The sequence below is a fragment of the Mytilus californianus genome, unplaced genomic scaffold, assembly GCF_021869535.1.
Source record: "Mytilus californianus isolate M0D057914Y unplaced genomic scaffold, xbMytCali1.0.p SCAF_2, whole genome shotgun sequence".
Lineage (NCBI taxonomy): Eukaryota > Metazoa > Mollusca > Bivalvia > Mytilida > Mytilidae > Mytilus > Mytilus californianus.
Window position 1 is genome coordinate 34,504,474 of NW_026262668.1, and position 21,365 is coordinate 34,525,838.

Below are 21,365 nucleotides of genomic sequence, written 5' to 3' on the forward strand. Positions count from 1 at the left end.
GGCTGTTGTCTGCTCTATGGTCGGGTTGTTGTCTCTTTGACACATTCCCCATTTCCATTCTCAATTTTATTAGATTCAGCATTTTAAAGAACCCTATATATATTTAATTTATGTTGAAATGAAACACAGTTTAATTTTATCCATATAATTTTCTGTTCAAAGGGAAATAACTCAAACTGAATAAATTTTAAAACATAGTTCTCTAAAATTAGATATAATTATTATCCGGTTAAAAATCGTAATTTAAGGGCAATTTTTCCTATAGAAGTCATTCAATGTTTTCTATCATAATGGCGTTTTTGTAGATCCTAAATTAGTATTTTGCTGTTTTCAGTTTCTACCTGTCTATTATAGTTTATAGTTTTCAAAATAATATGCAAAAAACACAATTGTCAAAAATCTTCTTTAAACTACTATCTGGAGCCATCTGCTAAATTTAAGGGAAAGAGGAATCATTCTTGTTCTTGTCAAATTCTCTCCATTTATTGTGACAATTTATGCATTTTACCCTCATGTTCTATTTTACCCTTGGCTGCCATGTTTGTTGATCAAACAGGAACAAAAAACACAAACTTTATACTGTTTACCCTAAGGATCTTTCATTCCAAGTTATATTAAAATTGGTTCAATAGTTTCAGGTGAAGATCTTTGAAAAGGTTTATGACAACTGACAATGACAACTGCATATCAAATTTCATCGACTTTATAACAGTTGTTCCTCTTTTAAGTGATATAATAATAAAACTTAACAACTTAACACAATTGGCGCCAACATCTATAACAGCATGCAGAAGTATTGCAACCACAACTTAATGGAGATTAACAAAATTGAATAAAAATTCACAAATTTAATTGCATCTTTAATTATCATCATCAGATATAGTAACAACACTCCCAACAGGTGTGTCCTCTTCCCCACCCACTTCCTCTTCCATTGCCTCGCCCTGTCCTTCTTCATCCGAGTCTGCAACAGTTTTTTCCTCTTCTTTCACTTTCTTTTTCCTTTCTGATGCAGCATCCTTTTTAGTTTTCTGTTCTTTCCTGTATTCTGTAAATTAAATGACATTTAAACTAACATTGCAACATATTATAACATTAAACAGTTCTAATGTTAATGCAATAGATGTGCAACTTGAAAATTAATGTCTGAGGGTCTGAATGGGGTTTACAGAATAGAGAATATTAGGCAAAACATGCAGAAAGGGCAAAGAAAATAAAGAATAGAGAAAAAAATTTGTAAGGGTTCCGCGGAACCCAGTGTCTCGCCTACTTTTGCTGTTAATCACAGGCTCAACAAAATTGAGGAAAAAAATTAATAAAAATATTCCTCTCTATACTATCTTTTGATTGTAAGTAGCTTCTGTCCAAGTTTGGTAAAAATCCAGGATAGTTTATGAAATAAATGTTTTAAAAACTTAAACTGCAGACTGTTATGTAATGTTAACTGGAAGAAAAACTAAGTCCAATTATAAGTAAAATACGGAAAAAATGGAACAAAATTTTAACAAAATTTCCTTTTAGATACTAGCTTTTAATCATAAACAAGCTTCTGTCCAAATCCAGGATAGTTTAAGAAAGTTGTTAAAATTTTAAAAACTTTAACCACAGAGTGAATGTAATGTTAACTGGCAGAAAAACTAAGTCCATTTATAAGTAAAATACGGAAAAAATAGATTTTTTTTTTTACAAAATTTACTTATGGATACTATCTTATGATCATAAACAAGCTTCTTTCCAAGTTTGGTACAAATCCAGGATAGTTTAAGAAAGTTATTAAAATTTCAAAAACTTTAACCACAGAGTGAATGTAATGTTTCCTGACAGAAAAACTAAGTCCATTTATAAGTATAAGTAAAATACGGAAAAAATGGAATTTTTTTTTTTACAAAATTTACTTTTGAATATTATCTTATGATCATAAACAAGCTTCTGTCCAAGTTTGGTAGAAATCCAGAATAGTTTAAGAAAGTTATTAAAATTTCAAAAACTTTAACCACAGAGTGAATATTTGTGGACGCCGCCGCCGCCGCCGACGGAATGTAGGATCGCTATGTCTCGCTTTTTCGACAAAAGTCGAAGGCTCGACAAAAAGGCAAAAAAAAATAGAATAGAGAATAATGGCCAAAATAGATAAAGAATAGAGAAAATTGGTCTATAAAAATTAAAGAGTAAAGAAATGAAGGACCCCCATGCAGACCCTCATGTCTCTTCAGTGATGAACAAGGTCAAACACAACATGAACTGATCATTACATAAGGTTACCTCTCATCTGATAAACAAGCCATATTCTGTAAGTTCAGAAATTATTGCAATGGTTTTATAAATTTATGCAAAAAAATGCGACAGTATCAGGTTCGCAAAAGTAAAAACTCGCATTCATAATTTCAGAAGTGATTTTCCTTCATAATTTTTTTGTAATACATTGTAGCATTAATAAGACTTCACATTTTTGGCAGAGGTCAAGGATTCGCAATAATCAAAGCATGCATCAATTACTGAATTTACTGTATTCTATTGTACGTCACAAATGGAAACTCTCAAAAATAATAAAGCCTATTAATCCTTTAAGAGTAAACCTGTCCTTAAATATCCATCACATTTTTTAAATTTGAAAAAGACCAATGAGAATCTGTATTTTATGTGGTACCTGTGTTTTCATTTGACAACTATAAAATGAAAAATTCTCTTAAAAGACATAATTCCAGCCAATTTTTGAAGAGATCTGCAAAAAAAACTTTAAGAGATGGTTCTAATAAGGATTCCAATAAAATTCAATGGACATTGAACCACTGAATGTATCATAATTTCTGCCAAGTTGTATCCTTCAGATATACAAGTACAATACAAGTAACAGGAATTTTTAGTTAGAAATTTCCTTTTCTTCTACAACCATGATAACTCTATGTAATACTTTTTTTCCTATTGCATAAAGATATAGTATTTATATATATAACTCCTTACATGCAAGTAATTAGACAATGAAATGCAAGAATTGTGTGGTAGATTTAACTTTTACATTGTACATGCATATGCCAAATATGGTAATAGTAAAAAATGTCTCTTAAAAATTGCAATGGGACATTCAACATTTAAGCCAAAAAGAATATAAGCATAATGCTAAATACTGTTAATTCAGAAAATTTTGTGATGTGTTAAAATAATGTGAACGTGTGATAGTGTTATAACTTTGTTCAATTAGAAGGTAACTATAGAAAAGAAATGTTCTAAAATGCTTTAAATAGTTAAAAATTAATTCTCTTTTGGAATCTCAATCATTATGAAGTTAGTATAGCTATGATTTAAAACAATGTTTAACCACCAATAAAAACAAATTACCTTCTAAAACTTGTTTCAGGGGTTCTACAAACTGATCAAACTCCATGTCTTCCATTGAACTAATTACATCTGTAGCTGAAATTGTCTTTCTTTTTCCTTTCAATGCTAGGTTATTGGCACTAAAAATGAATATAATATTTCATCTAATTTTTATTACATCATGCAAAAAGACAATAAGCTATTATCATTACTTTGCATCCATCTTCCATTAATTTAAAACAAGGGTGCACATGCTGAAATGTCTCACCTGCTTTACTAACACAAAAATTAACAATGACCAATGAACCATGAAAATGGGGTCAAGGTCAGATGAAACCTGCCAGTTTGACATTTACCCCTTACAATCATTCCATACCCCACATATAGTTGACCTGCTGCTTGTAGTATCTGAGAAATGGACCTAATCACGTATCTAACCTTGATCACTGATCCATGAATTGAGGTCGAGGTCAGGTTAACCCTGTCTGACAGACATGTAGACGTTGCAAGGAACCCATATACCAAATATAGTTATCTTATTACTCATAATAAGTGAGAAATTTACATGACAAAACTGGTTTTTTTTTTCAAGCAGTCACTGAAACATGAAAATGAGGTCAAGGACAATGGGCATATGACAGACGGAAACTTCGTAACATAAGGTATCTGCATGCAAGGTATGAAGCAGCCATGTCTTCCACCTTCTGAAATATAAATTTTACACAAATAGTTTACGCCGCCGCCGGATAGTAATACCTATGTCTCGCATACTAAAGACAAAAAAAAAATAAAAACAAAATGATTATTTTTCAGTTAGAATAAACATATGGGCCTATATATAGCTAATTATCATTGGTCTCAGTAATTCGTCTACAGTGATCAAGCCTGTCAATTCTGACCCTGTGAGTTCAAACTCTGCTTGTGGCAAGGTGCATTTGACTATAAAAATAAGGAGATGAGGTATGATTGCAAATGAGACAACTATCCACCAAAGTTCCAATAAAGTGGATGTAAGCAATCTGTTCTTTATATTGACAAGGATTGCTGCTTTCCTTAATAAAGTATGTGGTTTCCTCTAGGTGCTTCAGCTACCTCCAGACAAGTTACATGATCTATACATAACAAACACATGATCCTAAGAAAGTCAGAAAAAGGTTAACATCTAAGTATAACCATGAGGCAATAGGAACGATTGTTCCAATAATTCTTTAAAAACAAGAATGTGTCCATAGTATACGGATGCCCCACTCGCACTAACATTTTCTATGTTCAGTGGACCGTAAAATTGGGGTCAAAACTCTAATTTGGCATTAAAATTAGAAAGATCATATCATAGGGAACATGTGTACTAAGTTTCAAGTTGATTGGACTTCAACTTCATCAAAAACTACCTTGACCAAAAACTTTAACATTAAAAACTTTAACCTGAAGCTGGACAGAGGGATGAACGAACAAACGAACGAACGGACAGACGCACAGACCGAAAAACATAATGCCCCTAGGTGGGGCATCAAAAAACATTAACACTTTAGATACTCTACTTTTAAAAGTATTTCTATTGAACTCCCTTTTATTGACAACAGTACATGACATTTTCAAAATTGTGCAATACAAATATAGTATTGATTGTCATAAATTTGTTAAAGGTCACTCACCATGATGTAGCGTATAAAACAAACACACTGGCAGCTTTAGATATAGCTAGTCTGGCTTCTTTTGATATATTAACACCTTCTGGGATCTGATAAATAAAATATCAATATGTCATATCAAGTACATCGAAAACATAATATATAATACAATAAAAGAAGAATGTTTCTGAGGACATGAATGCCCCGTTCAAGCTTTGCAATTTTCCAAGTTAAAAAGGGGCATAACTCTAGAACAGTTAGTGACTCACTACCCGAATTGGAACTCTGTTTACGAGTTTTGGTTCTTAGCATTGTGTACGAGTTTCAGAAAATTTGGACGAGTAAAACTTAAGAATGTGGATACGAAAAAATTTGCAATTTTCCAATGTATAAAGGGGCATAACTCTAGACTGTTAACTGACTCACTGCCAAAATTCAAACTCTGTCTGCAAGTTTTAGTTCTCAGCATTGTGTATGAGTTTCATAAAATTTGCATGAGGCAAACTTAAGTTAGAGTGTGGAAACGAAAATGGAACAGCGGGGGCATAAAAATGACAAAATAAGGAGACAAGATGGAGATAATATAAGAGACAACCACTGGCAACTACAATGTAGAGGCTAACATGAGTTGGTATTCCTCAATTGGCCTAATTGTATAATTTATAAGAATATATATAATAAAAGTAAAGCACAGCTATGTTCTTTCATGGCAACTAACATCATAGCATACAGTTTTAAAGTATGCACCTTTGAAATGATTAGGACTGGATTAAAGTTGTGATTTTCTATATAATATAAATTTCTTAAATATCTAAATCATATTATCACACTTATTTCCAACAAAGTCTTGTAATAGGAAATCACATCTAAAACAAATATCAAATTCACAAACTACGGGAGTAAAGGTTTATTTATCATGTTTATGTACAGGTTATTGGGCTGTTTTCTGCTCTTTGGTCGGGTTGTTGTCTCTTTGACACATTCCCCATTTCCATTCTCAATTTTATACATGTCATATGAATAAATTATGTTATTTACTGATGTTCAACATCACTTTTGGCTGAATAAAACATTTTTACAAATATGGCCGTATTTATACTGTACCTAGATAAATAAAATTTAAATGCATTTTAAGTTTCAAAATACATGTAGTATGAATAAAACATTTTGGGTATGTTTGGAACAATAAGGGACCAAAATTACAATACAGGTGGAAACCCAGTTGAAATTAAACAAAAGAAACGGAACTCTTTGTTAGAGAAGGTAAAAAAGGCCAAGTTGGTTACTTTGAATTGTATACATCTGTTTCTATGGGCTTTAAAAGTTTAATGAATGTGCCTAATTTAGGATTTTATGTATCTTATGTGTCTTTACTTAAATTATAGTATGGAGGTTCGAGAATTTTTGTAAACTTTTAAATTATAGACAAATTTTCACAAAACAGTCGATTGTGGTAGGTGCAAATACATGTGGATCTTTTTTGAGCATAAGCATCAATTCCGCCGAAAAAAATTCCAAAGAAAGATAATAGATTAATCTTTTTAAAGCATTAATCTGCATCTCTGCCCCCGGCGACAGTTTTTTGGGAAAAAATCCCCAAAATTGGCAATAATTTCATTGAAAAGAGAAAGTTGAGTACATCTGTTTATATTCAGGCATGTTTGAGTTGACTATTCTGTCTAGAAAACATATAAAAAAAAAATATTTGATACATCATCTCGCTTTAGATTCCATTATTTTTATATATCTAGCTAGGCTATAGGTTGATATAATAACATTAAAAATTTACAGTACAAAAAACTGAAATATATGGGTCAAGTGAAATACCTATCTAATGAGTCATAACAACAGAGTAGGTGTGTTCGAATAACAATTTTTTAATGAAAGTACTTGACTACAGACTTTTCAAGTGGATCTTAAAAATGCATAACTTCAAAAAAACTTTCTTTTTTTGTGTGTGTTATCTACAGTTCTTCAACCTCTGAAAATTTTTAGTCTGCCCTTCCATGAAATATTTAATTAGAATTTTTTAAATATTTTTGAACTTTCGAGAATTCCCCCTGACAACTGATCAGACATTAGTTTTAAGTTGACCAAATGTATAAAAGTACATTAAATGATGCTCAATAGCTAGTGGATACATTTGTCTTTTAAAACACAACTGGCATATAAGGATCGTTATGATGCTATGTGAATAAATTTATCGGTTTCAAGAGCTAAATTAACAACGCGTCATCACTATAATGGCTTCAATTTTCAGTGTTCCAGCTAGGATTTCAAAAGGGCAGGGTGCCAATTCTGAAAAAGGGCATTTAACGTGTGATATGATAATATGAAAAGGGCATGTTTTAATAAAGATTATAATCAAACATTGTTTGTTCATTGAATCACTGGTTATATATATACAAGAACAACATCATTAGCCCAGAGAAAAACTATCTTTCTACTTTTTAGGCTGAAAACTTGTCAAGCAGCTTGTCACACAAGTTTTAAATCATTGCTTGGCACAGTTAAGCTTTATATGCAGTATTTTTTGAAAAATGTCCTGCTTCATTCTGTTTCTATGGTCTGACACACTTTACAAGTTTCACCTTTCTACCTTTTCTGTGCTTAATGGCAATACAGCACAAAACAGCTGTAAATGCACAATGTTAGGATATAGTGAACAGTGAAAATTTGGATTGAAAATAAAAAATACAGAAAAAGATGACCAAGGCACCCTACCAACCCTGCTACTAAGACCCTCTTTAACTTTTCCCATAACTCAAAACACCTAAACATATAAATTCTAAAGCCAGAAGTATGAAGACATATTTTATAATATCTTAGTAGGTTACTCAATGCTAGGAAAAAATAAGATTGAGTTATCTTTCTTTATTTGGGTGTGCTCCTTCTTTGGAGGATAATAAACAGTAGAAGATGTAAATACAATCAACAATATGGCGGCCGATTTTGTTATTTTCGTATAAAAAATGAAGGCAGTCAATGAAAAATATGTCTAAATTTGCTATTTATTTCACGGAAAACAATAAGAGCAATGTTTTTAACGAGTTGATTATGGTTTTCGACCTTCTGTCAATTACGTTTTCTCCATGAAACTACGGTAAACATTGCTAATTGTGCCCAAGTTGTATGAACATGTCTTCAAGTTCAGAGACAAATGCCGACTGACCGATTCTATTTGAACGAATTAATGTTGATGATCATTAAATGACCCATCCGATAAACGGATTACCTATAACAACAGATTATGACACCTGTTGTAACCGTTGATTAGCTTGGGGTTGTAAACAAAGTCATATACTTGTCGCCAGGTGAATTTTTGTAATTGGCTGATCATATCAATACGAACAAAATAATATACCAATCGATCTTCAAAAAAGGCAGGGCGCCCTGCAAACTGTAAAAAGGGCACAGGGCGGCACTCGGGAAAGGGCGGGCGGACCGCCCTGTGAAAACGACCTAGCTGGAACACTGATTTTAATGATTACAAAAATTAAGTGGTGTAATGGGGAAATTATTTCGATGAAGTAGAATGTTGACTGAATAGGTACTTTAATTTCCTTACATATGACTTCTTTAGTGTGTAAGAAATACCATACAACAGAAATAATTGCAGCTCTAATGAATTAAAACTTTATTTTCCAATACTTACGGCATCTTTTATAATTCTGGTTACAACTGCATTTGGAAGATTGAGATCTTCAGGTCTTTCTGCCATTGTTTAAAAGTCTAAAATGTACAAAATAATTACATTTATTAAAATAATTTTCAATCATATCATATGCATAACTGGATTTAGTGGGTAAAAATGAATACATGTACATCAATCATATCAATGAGACAGCAGCCCCATGCCACAAACAACCAAAAGACATCTAGTGGTCAGCATGCAGTCTTCAACAATAGACACATGTGGAGGGTCTATATATACCTTGAAAGGGTCCAGAAAGGGTGTTTTTTCAGTCAAGACTAATTCTTAAGGTTTGTCATAACCTTTTGTAAAATATGGCCATAATATACATCATAAGTTCTTCTCTGGGGACCTGGCCTTGCCCCATTGGCACAAAAATTATTAAATTGTCCCATTCTGATTTTCCAAAAGGGCCAAAATGCCAAGAGTAAATTATCACAATTTACTTCTTTAAGCATACTTATGTGACAATGAGCCCCATTTCCAAGCAAAATTTACTAGGACATTTGGGGTTGCCATTCCATTATATTTTGTCTTTCTGAATATTTCCAATTTCCTTTAGCATGTTTAGCGATACAATGAAATAACAGAATCCTGAACATTATTTTGACAAAGCTTTAAGTCAATGCAACGTTTGGTTTGATTTGAATATCATTTGACCATCAATCAGGGGTGTGGAAATATTTGTTGTGACCACTTGTCCCCGGGCAAGTGAAAATGTAAATTTAACGTGCCCGGAAGAAAAGTTACTCGCCCTGATTTCCTAATGAATTTAGGAATGAAGATGTATTTTACTGTAAATATGTATGTTTCTAAACCTGTTTGGAACACAATGAAAATGGTATTTATGGTCTTTGTTTGTATGTTAGAATGATAGAAATATAAGTAGATATACACCAATGAGATAGAAACCAACCAAAAAAAAAACAACTTTAAACTCAAGATTGATAGATTGTTGGGTGCTTAACGTACAGTGGCAAATATTTCATGCATGTTCAGGACGAGTTAAACTAAAGAATCGAGAGGCAAATTTTGCAAATTATTTTTCGTTGCTAGCTTACATAAACCTGGGAGATTATATCAAGACTTATGTGGAGATGAAAACCAAATAATTGATAAATTATTGAATAATTTGTTGTTTGCCCTGCCCCCCCCCCCCCCTTTTTCCCCCCAAAAAACACTTTTGGTAGGCCAGTTGTAAATTGGAGATTATTTCAGATACCATCTTTTGGTATGTATAGTGCGCACATTTATACCCTGGGTCATGTTTCTTGTAAGAGGGGAGCGCCTTATACATGCCTACAGACATTTTCTTAGTCTTTTTTCAGGTCCAAACTCCGACAAAGAAATTTCCAGAAGTGAAGAGAACGGAATATTTTTGCTAAAACCTCGATTGTTTTTATGTTTTACATTATATTTGTAATATGTATCTTATTGTTCTTGATTTGTCATGTTTTATTCAAATAAAATAAATTTTATATCTCTGTAGTTACGTTTATCGTGTAAATTTGTCCATCTGTTTGCAATCCAGAAATTTGCCATGTCTTAATACAATGTAATAAAGACACAATAAAGCTTTTGTTGTCGGTTAAATTAGCCTCTGTGTTCCTTGTTGTCATAACTTACTGTTTTTGTATTTGTTCATAATGGAGAGTAGAAGAAAAGTGTATGAAAATTGAATAAACCACGCTCATTTTGAAAAGATAAACCGCCATTTTTTCTAATGTATCAGGTGATCGCCAGTCATGTGACTTGATATTGTAAAGTGATGATTTAGTCTATGAGAAGTTTATTTTTATAAATACGTTTCTACTATGTAACTTTTAAACAACTGTTTAAAACCGTTCAAGAAATTATGATTGAAAACATGATGTTATCATTCATTGTCATTGATGTTGTTTTACTTAATAGATATAGGAATATGTGGTATGAGTGCCAATGAGACAACTCTCCATCCAAGTTATAATTTATAAAAGTAAACCATTATAGGTCAAGGTACGGCCTTCAACACGGAGCATTGGCTCACACCGAACAGCAAGCTATAAAGGGCCCCAAAAAATTACTAGTGTAAAACCATTCAAACAGAAAAACCAACAGTCTAATCTATATAAAAACGAGAAACACGTATGAACTACATAAACAGACGACAACTACTGTAATCAGATTCCTGACTTAGGACAGGTGCAAACATTTGCAGCGGGATTAAACGTTTTAATGGTACCAAACCTTCTTCCTTTTCTGAAACAATAGTATAACATCACAACATAGAAAAACACACTATAAAATATCAATTGGAAGGCTTAACTCAATCAAAAAACGTAAATAAACACACAATGAACGAATAAATTTGACCTGTGACACCTGAATGCAAATACAGTTAATAAAAAATTACAAGGGATAAATAATTAAAGTCAAAAAACAAACATGTTGCTTTCATCTTGTTATTTGATATTATTCTACTTTGATGAATAAATTTTGAGGACTTTTCTATAGGATTATAAAAAAAAACATTGTCAAGCAAAATTATTTTAACTTGTCCACCGGCAACAAAGACACAAATAAACCATTTTTGTAAACTGTTATCACAGAGATATGTCTCACCTTTTTATAATTTTGATAATGCAAATGTTGAAATTAAAATAGCAATTAATACTTTAACATGTAAGTTATGCAAAAATTTCAAGTCGATGAACCATGACTGAAGGTACATGGCTAAACAATCTCCATGGAATAAGATGTGCCAATGCTAATACAACTGCATACCAAATACCCAAATACCATTGACTTATTATAAGTCGTTCCCTTTAAACAAACCTAAACACAAACATTAACTTGTAAACTATGTAAAAGTTTCAAAGTCAATGAACCATGATCAGGGGTGGGGCTATATAATCTCCATGGAGACGATACTTGCAAATGCCAATAAATTTGCATACCAAATATCATTGACTTAATATTAGCAGCAGGGCTCACGCTACCAGGCGACGATGTCGCTTTCCCGTCCGTCACTTCGCTTTGCCCGACCCTCAAAAGCGAAAACTAGTCGCCCTGTGGTTTACGATACTCGCTTTCAGTCGCTTTCGTCATCAGCAATATTCAATTTTTACCAAGTCGATGAAACAGCAATTTTTCAGTAAAAGTAAAGATATTCAAAGACATAAACGATTTATTTTCTTCAGAAAAGAGGTTAAAGCATTGATTTTAAAGTTGGTTGCATGTTATAATATTCATAAAAACAATTTTTTATCACTTTCTGTACTTGTTAGAGAGCGTACATCAAATCATTCTAATTTGCGGCAAAATAAGTTCGTTACTTCATTAGAACGTGATGAAATTTGCCTTAAGTAAATTTGTTATCCATGTATTGCATTAAAAACATCATATTCCTTTCCAAATAGCGTGTCAAACATCGTTTATTTTTGTAAATTTTTCTTCTTCGTCCGCCATTGAAATATTTGTACTAAACTACCGATTTGAACCGGACCAGCTATGACCAAAATCCGGATTCTTACGATAATGACTACTGAAGAATGAATGGCACAGCTGACAGAGGAATATTGATCCCAAAAGGAATAAACTGCTTCGCTGAGCACAGCTGGATACACCCGCAGAGGTCCAACCCTGAACAGTTGGGGCAAAAATGGACACAATTTTCAAGCTTGATACAGGTCTGAATTTGGATTGTAATTAAATATTTGACATATATCGAGGTTTCTGAATAAATGTAGTCAAAGAACTTGAAACTGGTTTAACCGTTATATGAATTGAATTTATATTCAATTAAAGATTTCTTGCTGTTGTGCAATACACTGTGCTGTTGCGCAATACTTAGTAAATCGGTTGTCAGACTATAAACAAATAAAGTTCAAGTCTCAATATCATATTAGAAATTTATGAAAATCAAAAGGGAGCTTACATCAATAGATATAAACAATTCACCAAAGTTTCATGAGAATTGCTGACAGCATTTTTGAGTTATTGTCCAAAAACTGGAAAATCCCCCCTTTTTTAATGAATAAAACCCCATAACTCAGAAATGTAAAATGTAAAATTTATGAAATTCTAAAGGGAGCTTACATCAATAGATATAAACATTTCACCAAAGTTTCATAAGAACTACTGCTGAAAGCATTTTTGAGTTTTTGTTTACGAAAACTGGAAATTCCCCCCTTTTTTTTTTAATAAAACCCTGTCACTCAGAAACGTAAAATCTAAAATTTATAAAAATCGAAATGGACCTCATGTCAATAGATATAAACAATTTACCACAATTCCTTGCAAGTTGGTGAAAGCATTCTTGAGTTATTGTCCGAAAACTGGATAATCCCCCTTTTTTTTAATGAATAAAACCCCATAACTCGGAAACGTAAAATCTAAAATTTATAAAAAACGAAAGGGAGCTCACGTCAATAGATATAAACAATTCACCAAAGTTTTATGCAAATTGGTTAAAGCGTTTTCGAGTTAATGTCCGACATGTTGACGACGGACGGACAGACGGACGGACGGACAGAGGTATACCATAATACGTCCCGTAAACGGGCGTATAAAAATTATGCATTCCACGCGCATTAACATACTTTTGGTTAGATCTACTTGATTAATGTATATATTTCCATGTATATGAATTGTTTCAATTTATTAATTAAAATTGCTCAACTCTGGGACTACTATACTATGTCCAAGCTTAACTGTGTTCAATTTATGTATCTTTTAAATGAGAATTTTAACCACTGAATTTCACAAACATAACAGAGTATATTTTAAATTGAAATAACAACTTTCTTTTCCTTTTTGATATCAAAAAAATCTTTTTTATTATTGCTAGATATTAAACTGTTTTTTTTTCTGACAAGAGGACTAATATGATTGTGCAACATGATATGACAAAATTAAACAACTTTGAATTTGAACTGTTACTTTTATTGTACTCCCAGGTACAAATTGAGCAATTTAAAAAAATAAGATACATATGGCTCTTTGTATTATAGAAAAACCAAACATTGTAGCGCCGCGATCGAACGAGCACTTCTCTCTCAAATCTCACCACTTTTCCCTCTCAGTTTCAAAAAGAGAAGTCACTTCTCCCTATGATTCTGAAGTAGTGTGAGCCCTGTTAGCAGTTCATCTAAACTGATCTAATCACAAACTAATACATGTAAAGTAAGCAAAAGTTTCAAAGTAAATAGACCATGACTGAGGGGGCGGGGCCAAATATTCTCCATGGAAATGAGATGTGCTAATGCTTATACATGTACAACTGAACACCAATTAACATTGTATGATTTTGCCCCCAGCAGAGCTATAGAAAAAACGGGTGTTACATGGACACTTTTTAGATGATACACGGACACTTTTTAGTTGTTACACGGACACTTTTTATGAATAGAATCACTCGTGCATGATCAGTGAGTTCATGGGCACTTTACATTTCAATTAGATTTGAACTTTTTGTTTCACCGACATATTTCCTGTCTTTTTTATTAAAATATTTACGTTGGCATCTTTAACTATAATATTTTTTTCAAACAATTCCAGTATATTACTATTCATATCAGTACACTAAGGGATTGACCATTTAACTTCAAAAGGGTTGTTATGGTTTTTTCCTAAAAAACACAAATGAAAAAATATTCTGATCCCCAATTTTATGAGAAAAAATATATTGTGGTCAAGAAGATGACAAAACTGTATATAATAGTGCTCATTTCGAAAAAAAATATTTGGGTGATAGCGTTGAAAAACTAAATAATTTTCTTACTCAGAAAAAAAACATACCCCCTTTTGAAGCTAAATGGTCGATCCGTAAATGTATTTTTTTTCAATATATGGACATGAATAGAAATGCTGGTACCGACGTTTATATTTCATTTAAAAAGACAGGAAATATATATAAAAAAAATCAAATCTAATCAAAATATAAAATCCCTAGCTATCAACTCACCGATGCACGATTGATCCTATAAATAAAAAGTGTCCGTGTAATACATGTTCAAATAGGCAGCGAATCTTGAAGAAAATCATTCAACTTATTTCACCAATAGAGGGACGGTAAGCTGCGATTGGATCATATTGTGACACGTTTCTAATTCTGATCAACACTATTAAAGACAAATAAAAACCTATAAGCATGAACAAATTTTAAAAAATCCAAAATATATGCCTATATTACATGTATTATAATATATATGTAATAACAAGACAAAATCCACTTTTTAATAACATTTCATTCACTAATGAAAAAGGAAATTCATTCTTTTTATACATTTATATTGTTATTGAATTCATATATAATGAATTCATATATTTGGGAGAAAACGTACGATTTTTATTATTTTTTAAGTGGGAATGGAATGGCACATCCTGCATTTTTTCAACAAAGAAAGGATCAAGCCTGTTTAATTTAAAATTTATTTTAACCCCCACCCCCCTTTTCCGTTTTCCCCCAAATAAAAATCAAATGTTAGCTTGCTTACCTCTGAAATGTTTTTCATACATTACTTACTTGCGAAATTGTATTTTTTATTAAGCATAAAAAACGGTGAATAATATGTTCTTTTTTACTTGCATATACAAAACTTTGAGACACATCATTTTCTTTATACTGCTCACATTTAAACAGCTGTAGTTTCTGTCTATTTTTACACAAGTATGTCCCTTTTCGTAAATAAAATATTAATTTACCGATGAAAAAAAAAAGACGAGGTCAAAATCAAGTATAGTTTTTTTTATAAAACATTAATGCAATTGAAAGAATTCACAACATTTTGCTTTTAAATCTTTTATTTGTTTCAAGCAATTAGATAATCTTAAAAAGAAAATGCCGTAGAATCAATAAGCATAACGAATGGTGAATAATATTTTCTTTTTTACTTGTATACAAAACTTTGAGACACGTAATTTTCTTTAAACTGCTCACATTTATTCAGCTTTGAAGTAGAATTTCGCGTTTTTTTCCACATTTTCCACAAAATTTTATAAACATTTTTCAGTAATGTCCGTTTTTTTTAGACCAGCAAGTCCATTTAGGTAAAGATATTTTTAGATTAGCAAGCAAGAAATACGAAAATATTTTAACTTATTTTAACACAAAAATTAAACTTAACCAATATAAAAAGACATTTAAAATTATACACTTGTTTGACACTTAAACTGCTACAGCAGACCGGAAATGTTATTACATCAGGTAATCCAATTACCCTATCAGTCGTGTGCCGGCATAGATTAAAGTAGGATTAGGGCAATTAATTCCTCGGTGTTGGGAGTGAGCTCGCTATCACAATTAATATTTACATGATTTTGGGAGAGATTACTCCTAAATTCCTCCCAACATTTATGGAGGAATATCGGAGTTTCTCAGAGTGACTCCAAAATTTTCCTTGGTGTGGGAGAGCTGGTCCGTTTGAATGCTACTGTATATACCCAATTTGTCAATAAATTTTAAGGACATTTTCCTTGTGGGATTTAGAATTATTGTGGGCACATACACTTTCGATTTTAAATGTCTGACTGCCAACGACAAAACTACCGATGGTGTCGTACCTTCTGCAGATTTTGCAGTACATTTTACCCATCTTGTTCGTTACGTGATACTCTAGCCAGTCGAAAATTTTTAGCCAATTTGGCTTGAACACCCGGACTCGAACATTTTGATCATATTCTTGTTTGTTTTGTCGGATTTCCTAGTCTATTTTGTTTTTTTGGCTGGGGGGGGGGGGGGGGCCTCTATAATTTGTGAAGATTCGCTCCATCAGGTCTCTCGTATGAAGTTTACATTTGTGTGGGAATGACTAAACACCAGAAATCAAGCGTGAGAAATTTAACAACTACCCTTGAGAATTTTCAAAAGATTTCTTCAATTTGCAGTCAATCATAATAATTGATAAAATCTTGGTTTGTCTTAATTTGGGGCTGTGAATTTTTACATTTTTCAAGTGTATATTGAAATTATTGCGATCATTAATATTTAATCCCATCCGTCGTCATCCCTTGTCAAAAGTTATAGCGGTTAAACTAAATACCCATTGTCCAATCAAAACGCGAGTCTAAATTTAGAATACTTGGGGGAAATCGATTTTCCACTATTTATTTTTGATATTTCAAAAATACACGTCGGCACACGGAAGTGACAGACCAAACAGTGATTTCAATAAGATTTTAGACAAAACATCATTATCAGGCATATAAATTTTAGTAGTCCATCGGACTATTGACAATTGCCAACACAGTAGTCCCCAGCAAATTTTAGTCGCCTCGGACGATTGGACGAGCGGAAATGTTGATACCTGCAATAGAAGTGAATATAATTTAGTTATGGTCAGTTACACCTGGAGCATGCAACTTGGTCAATTGACTCCTAAACAAAAGATTTGTATGTTTTTGAGTTTTAGAAAAAACAAGGCTTCACTTATTCATGTTTTGTTGTTCCTGATGAAATACTTTAAGTATTTACAAATACTACTGATCAGGGCTTCCAAAATTATTTTTAGCCAGCCGGACATTTTATATATTATCCCGATTTGAATCCCTTAAGACTAAATAAACAAAAGGTAATTATGGTAATCAGTTGCCGAGTTGGCCATCCCAATGATTGACATTAAAAAAAAAACAATATTAAACTTTCTTTGATTCAAATTCGAAGTTCTGACGTAAACTGTTAAATTAGCAGTGCATCATTCGAAGTGTGCAATATCAGCGTACTTATATCTGCCTTAGACTCTTTATTTGTGCAAAATAACGTTGTCAAAAACTTTACTTTCGTTTTTAAACCGGATGTTATCTTGACAATGGTAAAACATGGACCAGAGACAGATACGTAAATTCTGTGTACGTTTGCAAAGCATGAATGACTGTAAGAAGCTCTTTCTACGTTATTTCTTCAAGAAAATATTCGAAATAGACGTGAGATAAAGGTATCAATGACAATTTAAGCATTTTTTAAGAAATTAGATTTTAAAGAAATTAAATTTCACACCTGCGCACATGCGCACACGTGTACTAGTTCAAACAGAGACATGTCTCTGGTTCAAACAACGTGGTTATGACGATTTTTCATTTTCACCTTTTTAATTTTTTCATCAAATCATATTTGTAAACGTATTTCTGATAATTTAAATCTTTTTGATCTAAATTAATTAGATGCAAACCGCTGAAATGTAAGAAATAACTTTGAATAGACCGATCAATGTCCGGTTCAAAATAGTTTACCTGTCACCTCAACAGGTAAACTTCAGCTGTCCGACAACTAATTAGCCTTGATTAAAATGAGAAGGTATTAAAGTAGGGGTTGTTTTAATAGTATCCTACCGTAGTCTATAATCGGTCATAACGTTGGTTCGTTCGGATTTTGTTATTGTACTTATCATACGGGAAAACTCCGCATTGACGTAACTACGCTAAATTAGTGCAGAATACATTTTTTCTACACTTCTAAATAAAATGATATTTCTAAAGATATGTTTACATTATTATTCTTAAGTATTGTACAAAAATGCAGATTTTCTAATGGCCATTTCAAACCTGACTTCCGAATGCCTAAAAGCATTTCAGAACTTAAGAAAACCCCTCTTCCGGCCTCCATTGCTTTGTTTACATTCCATTGAGCGTCATCAATCTTAATGGCAGACCAAACAGGCCAAGCAAATCGTATTTTTAAGAATTTCAAAATGGCAAGCACCTTACGTCTTCTGCGATTTTCCCGCGAAAAAAAACATCCAAATTGAAAGAAAAACTTTGGGAAACAAACGATAATCATGCCATGTTTTTGTTCAGGAATATAGAGTAGGTTAAGAAAAAACAATATACATATATTTTTCATAAAAAAAAAATTTGGTTTAATATAAAGAGATCGATATTCTGACCATAAGTAAATATTCATATAAAATTCCATTGATGTCAAATTTCATGGCTAATAATGAGTTTTCCTATTGAATAATCCCCCAATTTATTGCAAACTATTTCAAAGCAATATCATACAAACAAATAATATAATTGCCTTGTACTAAAAAATCACCTAATTGACAGTAGAGCAATTTGATTGGATATAACGATTCAATATGTCACGTGGTTTTGAAGCCATTATAATTTGAATGTAAACAAACCGGGTCAGCTGCTCCCGTATGGAACAACATCGTACATTCAGTGACTGAGAAACAATTATGAGTAACCAAGCTTGACAATACACAGTAATAAAAAAACAAAACTAAGTCTACAGAAAAATAAAATAAAAAATGGCCTTAAGTGCACGACTTACCACCATTGCGGGATACTTAATGATCATGACACTTTTATGACCGGAAATGTGTGGCTGTTAAAGGCAAAGGTTGGGTCAAAAAGATCGCGAATTCAGTGTTCTCCCCAGGATTTTTTTAAGGCGCAAAATTCAAGGGCGCGTAACTCTTTTTTTAGAGTGAACGTTTGTGATCTGCAGCAATAAGTCATAAATCATGACATGCAATATGAATTATAATGCTTTGTGTTATGTGTTTAACAATGCAGAGTATTAATGAATTACAAGAATATATATATGAAATAAATTGATTTTAAACACAAAAGTTATTTATATTCAGTCAATTAAAGAAGTCAAAATATAAATATTCATCTCTACTCTCTGCTCCTTCTAGGGATATTGTTTCAAGATAGTGTTATTTTGTTGGACAGTCTGTTCCTCAACTTTGTCTTTATCCTCTTCAGGGTTAAAAATTAAACCCCCACTCACAATAACTTTTTCTTATACCCCCTTTAACATTTCTAAGCCATGAAAACTCAGTCAGCCACTTGTCATTGAAACCAGAAACATGGTGCTTGCTTTTATCAATTGCTAAAACTCGAGCTTGGTTGGGAGAAGCAATGAAATCTGCTTATACTGACAGTGTAGACGGAGGTGTATTCCCCTTTTCATTAGAAGTCATTGGTCTGAAAAAAACTTCTACTTCCATCATCTACCTTTTGCTTATAATTCACCCCTTTGTTATTTGCAGAGAACATGTTCATTCAGAATTAATGAAATCGAATATGGTTAAGATATTTGGTATACAACTTTTTAAAACAAATTTTTTTTATAAATGAACAGCTGACCAGTTTCCGTAGTTTCACATTACGCTTCCGTGCGTATTATTGTTTAATCCTATCTTTGGCAGATAGATATAACCTAAACTTTACAAATTCGTTAAAGTTACATTACACTACAGAAGCTGCGTTGATTGTCACATATTTCCCGACGCACGGATTCACGATCGATGTTCAATGATCATTTTATTTCTAAAAATATGACAGTTTCAGAGGAATTTACCTTGCAAGCAACATTTTTTCACTTTCTATTAAAGTAAATCACTCCTCGTTATCTTTAATCAAACTTTATTTTAATTTTTTCAACTACTAATACTTTCATTCATAGTTTTCATCATCGGAAATATCTTTAGCAATGTGTATTCAAATTTATCATGTGTATTCAACACTTTCATTGGTCGTGTTTAAATAGATTCTTCTTCTCGACCAATGAAAAAATTCGTTATATAAATGGTCAAGTGATCACACACACGATACGTAAATACAATGTATTTGCAATCTATTTCTTCAATTTCTGCATTGAAGTTTTTAAAATTTTTAATTTTCTTCAAAAAATATCTATCTTCTTGATGATCATTTACGCTATTACCTGATAACATAGCCCGATAAGGCTGAGATAAGCGTGGCTCAGGTAAAACTAATTATCAGTTATTGCGTAACACTGACCGACCCATCAGCGGTGATCAGTAACTTGACAATTTTTACCAACATTTATAATGAAAATGTGAAAATTAACACGCTGCGGGATCATGTATAAAGGGACAGCGGCTAATTAAGACGCTGCGGGATCTACAAAAATATTGTGAAGGCGCTGCGGTGCCGCAGCGTCATATCGGCCTGGGGAGAACACTGGAATTATGTTAAAATGACCGTCTCTTAAGAAAACCTTGAAAACTAAAAAGTAGATGACCGTTTCATGCTTTGCCCAGCCAGACTTTTACCGGACATTATACAAATGTCCGGAATATATGACCGTTTTGGAAGCCTTGCTACTGATGCAGTTAAAATGTGCGCTTTTGTAGATTTCAATTTTCATGCTTTAAAATTAAATTGAAATAGAAAAAGGAAGTCCCTGTAAACTGGGTTTTTTAACATCAGAAAACGTGGGGTATTCCTGTTTCCTAACTTGTCCCGAACCTGTTGAAAGAAAAATTATTTGACAATGCCAATACACCTTATCGCTATTCCCGGCTGACCCGAGAATCTGTCCCGCTTGAACTATTGACGTCATACAACAATCACTTTTCCATTGTGGCGTCAGATATTTTGTATTGTGACGTCAAAATTTTACGGGAACCTGTGTGATGTCCAGTAATGGCGGACAAATAGCGATAAGGTGTATGGACATCGAAAGCCATCTATTATTATTAAAAGTTGTTAGTATTCGTTGGTGTGTTTCGAAATAGAAGTCACAGTAGTATCTTATGATTACCAAAATTGTTGAAGATACAAATAAACAGATACAGCTGTGCAAGTTTGTTGTTTTAATGGTACGGGACGTTTACTTATGTTTGGTAGTCTTCTTTGTTTTCCATGCTTCCCGCCATTTTAATTACAGCAGATGATGTTAAATACCGAAAAAAAGATCAAATACAGATATTTTATCTGCCTACATTTATACAAATGATACAAGTCAACCAGTTGTTTTTAATTTTTTT

At 32.5% G+C, this 21,365-nt stretch overlaps 1 protein-coding gene across 2 annotated transcripts; it reads right to left on the reverse strand.

Annotated features, from left to right (window-relative positions):
- Nucleotides 1-835: 835 nt before the first annotated feature.
- Nucleotides 836-21,295, reverse strand: LOC127729761 (DNA polymerase epsilon subunit 3-like). Of its 2 annotated transcripts, none has more exons than XM_052237638.1 (5): nucleotides 21,140-21,295; nucleotides 8,602-8,678; nucleotides 4,971-5,056; nucleotides 3,337-3,455; nucleotides 836-1,048 (listed from the first exon to the last, which is right to left on the reverse strand). In XM_052237638.1, the coding sequence occupies exons 2-5, from the start codon at nucleotides 8,665-8,667 to the stop codon at nucleotides 861-863; spliced, it is 459 nt and encodes a 152-aa protein (XP_052093598.1). In that variant the 5' UTR covers nucleotides 8,668-8,678; nucleotides 21,140-21,295; the 3' UTR covers nucleotides 836-860. The 2 variants fall into 2 exon arrangements, with proteins under 2 accessions (XP_052093598.1, XP_052093600.1); XM_052237640.1 differs by having other exon boundaries at nucleotides 21,213-21,275.
- Between the last annotated feature and the right edge of the window lie 70 nt (nucleotides 21,296-21,365).

Excerpts from the sequence above, each read along its gene's own strand:
- LOC127729761 (XM_052237638.1), bottom strand. The coding sequence starts at position 8,667 with ATGGCAGAAAGACCTGAAGATCTCAATCTTCCAAATGCAGTTGTAACC. Across the intron at positions 5,057-8,601 it reads CCAGAATTATAAAAGATGCC|ATCCCAGAAGGTGTTAATAT; the intron begins GTAAGTATTGGA and ends TTTATTTATCAG. Across the intron at positions 1,049-3,336 it reads CCTGAAACAAGTTTTAGAAG|AATACAGGAAAGAACAGAAA; the intron begins GTAATTTGTTTT and ends TTTAATTTACAG.